Source organism: Lottia gigantea (genome assembly GCF_000327385.1).
Source record: "Lottia gigantea unplaced genomic scaffold LOTGIsca_5, whole genome shotgun sequence".
Taxonomy (NCBI): Eukaryota; Metazoa; Mollusca; class Gastropoda; family Lottiidae; genus Lottia; species Lottia gigantea.
In genome coordinates, this window is record NW_008709715.1 from 3261127 (window position 1) to 3270704 (window position 9578).

At 33.9% G+C, this 9578-nt stretch overlaps 1 protein-coding gene across 1 annotated transcript; it reads left to right on the forward strand.

Moving 5' to 3' along the window:
• Nucleotides 1-4440: 4440 nt before the first annotated feature.
• On the forward strand, nt 4441-8626 carry LOTGIDRAFT_154252 (hypothetical protein; the record flags this gene model as incomplete). The annotated part of the gene is made up of 3 exons (XM_009061956.1): nt 4441-4443; nt 5778-6075; nt 7821-8626. The coding sequence occupies 3 exons, from the start codon at nt 4441-4443 to the stop codon at nt 8624-8626; spliced, it is 1107 nt and encodes a 368-aa protein (XP_009060204.1).
• Between the last annotated feature and the right edge of the window lie 952 nt (nt 8627-9578).

Genomic DNA, 9578 nt, shown 5'->3' on the forward strand with positions numbered 1-9578 from the left:
TTATCCCCTCCCCCCGCCTAACACCATCCCCCCCCCCCCCTAGCCGAGAAAAGAGGCTGGCTCGGCTATGCACCCCTACCAAATTCCATTTTTTTATCATGTTACACAGCTAAAGAATCCGTCTTTACAACATGATGTATTTGTTCCACTCTAGCCCTAAACCAACATACCTGGTCCTATAACCGAGATCCCCGGCCAGACGTGATATATAGAATGACATCGTCCTAGACGTGATATACAGATGTGATAACATGTCAACCGTTTACCACGTCTGAGGAACTGGGTAGGGTCAGCCTAGGCCATTCAGGAGAAGTAAAACACCGAATCTACTATCAATTAACGGCCTTTTGAAAACTTTAAAAAAGTTTCTTCACGTTGTTCAAGATAAGTAGCCTACAAGAATCGATTATTTTTAATGACAGGAAAAAAACTCGTCATGTTACTTTCATGGTTATACTATAAAGTGGCGATTGACGCTTTATCTTCTCTGGCCCAAAGACATATACACTTTTTGTCCTGAAACCAAAGATAAAAGGATGATTAAATCAGGTTTCTCATTAAACATTCATATTCCCCTTTCGCAACCCACCCATTAATTTTTAACACAATTTCAAACACTTTATACCAATTATAATAATGTAACATCTATTTTTATATCATGACATAAACAAATAAAAACTATAATATATAATTCTATACAGTTATAAAATCTTTCAACATGTCCTATGTCGTGACTTTTTAAATACAAAATTACACTTTCGAAAAGAAATCAAAAGTTACAGAACTAGTCAGGCTCCTGCATAGTGTATCAATGGCATGGTTAAAACCCTATTGGTGACGGAGGAATATCTTTGCCAATAACAGGATAGTTAACAATAATAGTAAATTGAAATATCTTTTGTCATACTGTTTGACAAATAAGTTTTGCTGAGTGTCATACAACGTTTGGTGTCTATACAAAGTTGAACTATTATGAATCGAGCTGCAGGGACATCGAGGAATACTTGGTAAAAAATGAGCCTATAGGTGTGCTACAATCATTCCATTTTGATTTTATTGCACAGCTGAAGCTCCACACAAAAACAAAACTCATTACTTATATCTTGGGGTAATGTCAGTCATAGAAGCCCAAAAGGGAAAATGCAGCTCAAATGGGAATTCGCACTAATGGGAATTAATTCATTCTCTCACATATTCACATCTTATTGTAAACTTGAGGGATAATAAAAACTGAATTAAGAATTAAGCTCCCATTGGATACTGTCTTGATTTAAACGACCCACACAAAATAATGACGGAAGTTTTGTTTGGGCGAAGAAACAGAGGCAATAAGTAGTGCGAAACTTGTCCTTGATGCAAATTGCCAGTGAAAAATTAAATGAATTTGTTTGACGTGGGTCTAATGTGAAAAACAAATGTAACAGAATGGTATATAGATATAATAAATATAACGTTTATAACACTTCATTTCATGATAATTTGTATAATTACATAGCCTTTATTTCGAAGTACAAAACATTCTTAAAATGATCTAGAATATTTGAAATGGGATAATATAGTGCCAAGTAATCCTAGGGTCATTTTAAAGTCAGAAAGCCAAAGCCAATTATCGTATCGTTATTATCGTATTATCATACCTAGCCATTAGAAATTATTTCCTGATATGCATGTAAATATCCCAATTAAATTATGGCTTAGCCATTACATTTAGTATGATTGCTAATAAGTTTATATATAATATCAAGTAACGAGGCCACATGGAATTCACCAGAACAGATTTGTCCTTAGCCAGTGGCGGGGCAACCCCCAAGACAAGATTTTCAGGCAAGAAAAACAAAAAAAAAAAAAAAAACAACAAAACAACAAATTTTTAACAGCCGGATTTCTCTTACCAAATTTAAAATAAAAATTAAAAACAAAAGGTTATGGTAAACCATTGATTTTTAACAATGACGTATCATCATGCTTGTTTCACAATTTCAGACAGTATCGAGATGCTGCACTAACTGTCATAAGTTTTGTGAGGTATACAAACAGTCTCGTCTGGTACAACTCACATATACAAAATACTTGGCAGTCCGTGTTCATTTTGGAACAATAGTGTATATTTCTTAATTAGACTAATAACTGTTACTGTCTCTTATTCACAATTTTACTGATTGGAGTTTTCGCATACTGTAATTATCAGGTAATTAATAACTTCGATTGATCTGTAGTCCACACTTATATACCTTCTTATTAATGTATAATCTCATCGACTTCAATATATTTAACGTACCAGCTTACTGAGAAAATCTGATTTCTCTGACAGCAAACGGCGTAGTTTCTTCTGGTGAGAAGGACAATAGTTATCTTTAATGGATTCTAAAATTTTCTGTAACGATACGGTAAGTACCTAGAACATTAATATGTTATCTAAAATTTATGGTTTACTTGTGGCTGAAAAAAACATGTCATATTTATTTTCTGTTGGAAAATTTAAGCCTCTTGCTGCAACCTAAAATACTTTGAGTGCACCCGGCCCGGGTCATTGCCTTCTTATCTTCATCTGTCATGTCGCTCATTGTGTTAGGGTGTATTGAGCAGCTGGATCACAGAGCAATAGATAAGCTGGTGCGTTATCTATATGTACAAGAAAAAAAATATGTAATATGGAACGTTTTAAGTAAGCGGGAACGATGATCTGTGTTTTGAAGTTTTAATGGGGAAATAAAGTAAGTGACTCAATGGAAATATTTTTGGGATACATCATCATTCCAGATAAAATTAAAGAATAATGAAAGTGAATAGGATAACATGTTTTCCAGGATTAACTGCAAGCTAGTAAAGTGTTTGAGTGCCAGCAATGGATTTCAGATGGCCCAATTTTAAGCAGTTAGAGGGCTTAATTTTCCTGTAAAATTGACCTTTTCTCAGGTCTTAGGTGAATGATGTTTCTAGGAAAGATAAGTTGAGAGGGCGAGTAGGGGGCACACAATTTTCTATTTGGGGGAGGGGGGGGGGGGGAGGAGGGAAGAAATTTATTTGTAGGCATATTTGTATTCTACTATGTTATTTATCTTTTACAAGATAAAAAAACAAAAACTTTGTTACTTATCTTGAAAAAAATTTTAAATCTTTGGAACAACCATTGAGGAAATATAGGACTGTTGCGGATTTTTTATCAGCACAAAGCAATTGCCAAACATCGATCACCTTTCTACAGAACTACTGGCTCACAGCCAACATTCCGGGTGAGCGGTTGTGAACGGTTATATATAATTACATAGCAATTAGTATAATCAAAGGTTAAATAATTAATGGAAGTGGTGAAACATGCCCATAGTACGGCCAGTAGAATTCTTATCATTACTAAAAACTATAGTAGACTCTGTGTATTTAGTTATCAATATAAATTGATAATATAGTAAAATTTATTTTTAAATAAATTTCACTATATTATCAATTTATTACCATTACCAACTACATTTTATATTGTCGTAAACATCGAAAATGTGATTTTCACTAAAGATAAGGAACTTTTGCGGGTTCTGAAACCGGAGGCTCAAATTTCACAACGTCGTCGTTTACGTTAATACCTATGTAGAAATTATTTGAAATCATCTGTCATTGCTAATATTGATATGTCGAAATGATCATATTGGTTGCTGTGCCGGATAATAATAATAATATCTATATGACAAAATGGTAAAACATCAAGATCAGATCAGATCCATTCTGCCCCCTAAGTTGGTCTTTTCACCAAGACTTGGTCATTTGGTGTGGATAGACTAATTGACTAGAGCTCATCTCATTCTGTCTACAAAGGCTTCGGAGTGCCGGAGTTTTGAGATTTGGGTCAACTTTCCAGATTGGGCTTTGAGCATAATTTTTAATTGGCAAAGAAAGCGATCTAGCACAATACTGCTTGCCCCTTTCTCTCTTTCTCTCTTTAACAAGTTGATTTAAGAGAAACTGTTGCTATTCAAGTTTCCACAGGGATGATATGTCTACATATCACTGTGGAGAGACCAAATAGCCCGCTCTTCTCTGATCAATAAATTACCACAGCTTGCAGCGGAGACTAGCTTATTTGTTATTGAGATATTATTTCTTATCAAAATCTCATTTCGCAGAAATAAATGACAGTATTAATTTATTTTTTTATCTTTAATAGCCTATGATTTTAAGAGTCAAGCTGTGAGTATTATTAAGTTGTATGTGCATTTATTTTATTTCATTCATATTATATTGTTTATCTGGATATTTTTTGGATTTGGTTCATTGAGAACTGTTACTAAACACAAGCTGCACTAAATGGTCAGAATTTGCTGCTGATTATTTATCTGACTTTTGTCTTTCCCCGAACACGATATTGGATCAATCAGGGCAGATATACATTTAGGCAATATAAGGCGCGTTAACCTTTTTTGGTCAGAGCGAATCTGTCGCGCAAAAAGAATGGTAAGAATGTCACAAGAATTTGTCACTAATTACAACTTCGTTGGTTTCAGCTATCTTTTTTATATGGGAAACAGTATACATTAACTCCGTAACGATAATAACATATAGATATCATATCATAACAAAAAGGGACAGAAAAGTAGCTCATAATATTCTGTTTCATTTATTTTATAGATAATATTAACATTTTGATATTAAGATGGTATAATGTTCCAATGTCACAATGTTTTGATCCGACATTAGGAATTATGTCAAAAAGTGGTTATCTTACAGGTCATGTAATGTTATGTAGACGTAGATATTGAAACAATAAATATTTGTATAGATCCATTTAGACTTTTGAGGTAATTTTTGAGAGTTCGTTATTTTTGCAGGAACCTTGATAAATAAACGGCTAATTTCATTATTCTTACGATGTGTGTGTGTGTGTGTGTGTGTGTACTACGTGGCCTCAAATCATTTGTAAAGGTCCAACTCCTTATCGCCAGGAAACAAGACCGTTTTTTAATTTCCTCCGGAAAATACAACATAATATATATGCCATTTAATTGTCATCCACAATAATTGATCAAGTATGTTTGATTTAGCATGTCAAAATATTTGTTTAATTGTCTCGTTGCCTCAGAGCCTTTTAATATTATCTGATTAATTTTGTTAATTCTATCGTGTTTTTGTTTTGGCTCATAGAACATTCTATAACTTGAAACGAACCGATATTTGCTATAACTCGACAATTCCTATATCATAAAAAAAATTATATTACGTAGTGCGTAATGAAATGAAATGCACCATGGTATCTTGTTGGGAAGCATCGTCTCTTCAACACGTCCGAAGTATTACATATTTTTCTTATTGTACTTCTAGTAGATAACCCATTATTTGGTCATCCAGTATATCATGTATAAAATATTCAAGATGTCACGATATTCTAAAGCTTTTAAAGATATTTTTTTGGAAATAAGTACACGCGGAAAGCTAACTCCTTTATGATAGAACGCCTTTGATTGTCTATTGCCACAGCACGCTTTCATCTATTCCTGAATAAGTGGGCGTGGTTTAACCACGGTGTTTTTGCTCTTGATGAAAATATTGATAATATTTATTAGAGTTGTCTTTGTTTTATTAAATTTAAGATTGTTTTGATACACATCATTAGTATAACAAAACAAATTTCTAACAATTTGTATCATATCAACAGGTAATTGACACCAGGACACGTGTTTCTTGCACACTGAACGAAAGACGGAATTCTAATTTCATGTTTTTAATATTAGACAAGAGGAAACTAGCTTGTATAATATTTGATATTTTGTCAAAATATATTTCTTTTGTAGATTGAGTTGAAAAATTGTACAATGACAAACAGCAGTAATATAGGAAAAGATAATAACGGTACAGAGGAGCTGATAACAACCTTCGTCGCACCATTACTCGAGACCAAACCAATATTGTCTATAATCTATATATCAATTCTCTCGGTTGCTTTCCTGATTGGAACTGTTGGTAATACCCTAACCATCATTATATCATCCATCAGCAAGAATGTGAACAAAGTTGGCCGCGAATTTCTCATAAATTTGGCTCTAGCGGATTTGTGTGTTTCAGGATTTGCTGATCCCATGTGCATTGTTGGTAAGTTTTCCTTGTTTATCTGAAAAGGATTTAAATATATAAATACATAAGTACGCTTTCTTGTAGACTGGTTGTGTCTTGGTCGATCCTCAAGTTTAGAAAACTTTTGTCGTAGGCTCTGACAATTCTTTTCGTTAGCGTGGTATATTTCCCGACATTTTTTAGGGGGGGGGGGGATCCATGGTACTTTGAAATGAATAGGAAAATATGAGACGTTGAAACATTTGTATAAGGGTATGGAAATCTTGGAAAAGATCATTAAGTGGATTGGTCGATTGCCACCAGTAAGAAAAATCCCCCAAAACTGACGATGTTATTTTGTAAAATATTTATTTATGTTTGAAACATAGGCAAATCAGGAAAATCAAAACAAATATTGAAATGAAGATAAGTAATTCAAGGTTGTGTAATTGTGTACACCACGATCGAAAATTGCTTCGATTTGTATCAAAATAATATTATGGTTTTTTTTGGCGTGACAATGGTCTGGGTTTTTGAATTACTTGTACACAATTTCTTATTTATATAGTGTGTGAACTTTAAATTAAGAGAGCAATTTCAGAGAAAACAAAACATGCAATCGAAAAAAAACCTTTTAAGAAACCTAAATTATTTATTAATTAAGTTATCCATAAATTAACGTAAAGCATGAAATCATTTGCGCAGGTGAAATCGTTTTGATTGATTTTGACTCGATTGTTTTCTCTTCTCCTGATTTGTAGGTCATTTTGAAGAATCACTTTGTTGAGGCTTTAAGTAAGTCTAACTTGTTTATGTCTCTTAATATTGTTATGGTTTTGGTCTAGTAAAGTTCATTTCGTTTATATTGCGAGAACACTTCTATTTGCATCTTGCCGATATAAACGCATTGACTGTTTCACCTTCGATGATTACATGAAAATTACATAAAGGGTCAGAACGTACCTGCGACAGACGAATTCCCACAGCGGCACTTTTGACATCTAGCAATAGTATAACATTATTATTCAAATCTGCCCCGGTAGATTTGTAGCTTATATATGCTGACTATATAAATATGTACAAGAAGATGATTTATCAATTTCCCGACAAAGGCTTGACAGTATGAACCCTCCCATCTTGAATACATTTTGTCTGTATGATGATTAAATTAGGTTAGTTTTTGTAAAGTCATCTAAGTCGATGAAGTACATTGGGCAGAAAGTCTTTCCCCTCCTCACGACTGTTTTGTCATTCAATTTATCTGAAAGGTAAAGGATAGTTTTGTATGCTTCATTAACTTCATTGTTTTATTTGACAGCTTGGTTCGTTTTGATGCATGTCATTGAATCCATCAAAGCAATTGCGATCAACTAGATGATCAAAGATTCCGACCGGTCCGTAACATTTTCCAATATTTGCCAAAAAAGATTTATTGGAAACTGATGACACTGCGTGGTGAGGTGCGATTTTCGGTTCTCGGTACGCAGTGTTACTAGTTTTGCCGAGTCAAAAGATCATGGTATATGTAATTGTATATTTTCGGATCAGGACGTCTATGTTTAGTATTCTTTTTATTTTATTTTGGTGCTGCAATGTATATTATTTCCCTTCTCAGCGAAATTAACATTAGAACATTAAAATTTTGATGAAACAAGGTATTACGATACATATTGTTTTATTTCTTACAGAATAAAATGGTTTATCAGCAGTTATCAACACTGTCGGCACTACTCGGGATTATCTGGATCCATTGTAGGTGAACGTTCTTCTTTTTTATACTTCAGGAGTGGTTAAGGGTCAGAGATGGTTTAGCTCTCGAGTGTGGTTTTGTGAACTAATATCCTCTTTATGTTTGACGGCCTGTTTCTGTGCCTTCCTCAACCTAACTCTAGTCAGCTTCAACCGTTACATTTACGTCTGCAAGAATAGATTGTACTACGTTCTATTCAAAACCAAAGTCTGCATCGTTCTCTGCTTGGTAACATGGGTAGCAGCTTTTCTCTTCCAGTTTCCCAATTTCATTGGCTGGGGAGACCACACCTTTGATGAGAAGAACCACCAATGTATCTGGGACAGAACAAAAAGCTATTCTTACACCCTCTTCGTATCCATCGCCTTAATCGGGAGCCCATTGCTTTTTATGACGGTGGCATACATCCTTATTTTCTGGCGGATTTTCCAAACCAAAGTCAACGTTTACAGTTATAGCATTGATGATCCTGATCGATTGAAGAAAGCCTGGAAAGAAACCGCCAAGTCATCAAGAACGCTTTTCATTCTGTTTGTAGTATTTGTGGTTTGCTGGACTCCATACACAACTGTTATTTCATTAGATGTCGCTGACGATTTGCCAATGGAGGTTCATATCATGGTAACTCTAGTTGCTCATCTTCACTCAAGCTCAACTTTTGTTGTTTACATGATCAGCAACAGACCATATAGAAGAGCCGCTTTCAGATTACTGTGTCGACCCACTAAAGGCTATAGAACTGGTATGCTTACAGGATCAACATCAACTGCTACTACTACTACATCTGATGCATCTACAAAGTCTCAAGACAAGAAGGTAGTACATACCATCTGCAAATGAACGAGAGCATACAATGGTGAATTATATGTATCTATTGTAAACATGTTCATGACATGGCAACTTCATCGTATAAAAAATTGGCTTAATCATTAAATGACAGATTAGATAACTCGATGAAGATAAAATGGAAATAAATACAAAAGAGAGCAATGTAGTGTTGTTAAAAGTATATATTTTACCTCTAAATTACCCGTGAAAGTAAAACTTTCAGTAATTAAGCTATAAGTTAAAACATCATAATCATAACACAAGATTACTTACCATCCATGTTACTGTTTTAGATGTTGATGTATTTGTGCGATATGGTGTACTTAAATGGATTCAGGTAGCCGTGCCCTTGTTGTGTGTTTTTCATAAACGCCAAATTTTCAAAATACGCTTTTGAGTTTAAAATTTCAACTCAGTTACTGCGATATGACCTCATTTCTCAAAACCTTCCTTTCATGCGATATTAACGAGTAGTTTCTAAAATGATTACGATCACATAAATTTGGTCTTGGGATCAAAATGCATTATGAAATACCAAGTATTATTAAAATACAACCAGGCATTGATTTTATAACGATCAAAATGCAGGTAAATAGTTTATTGACTAAACGGAGTATGAAAAGTAATATAGTATTTCAGATTGAATGTGACAAGCAGATTTGACACCAATATAAAGCTTTGACTATTGTCTTTGATCTCCAATCAGTTTGTTCGATATTTATACTGGCAGTATATTACCCATAACATTGTCAATTAAATAATAATAACGTTGAATAAGGTTATTCATCACCTATTTGTTCATCATTAAAGGTAAATCAGTTGATAAATGAATTAATAAATTAATCTTTTCTACCCTATACAGTATATATAGACATCATTAACCTAGAAAAACGTATACAGTTTTATGGAACAACAATCACCAGTTAAAAGTTTTATGCGTTTTTCGACGTGTTTCCTCCGTCGT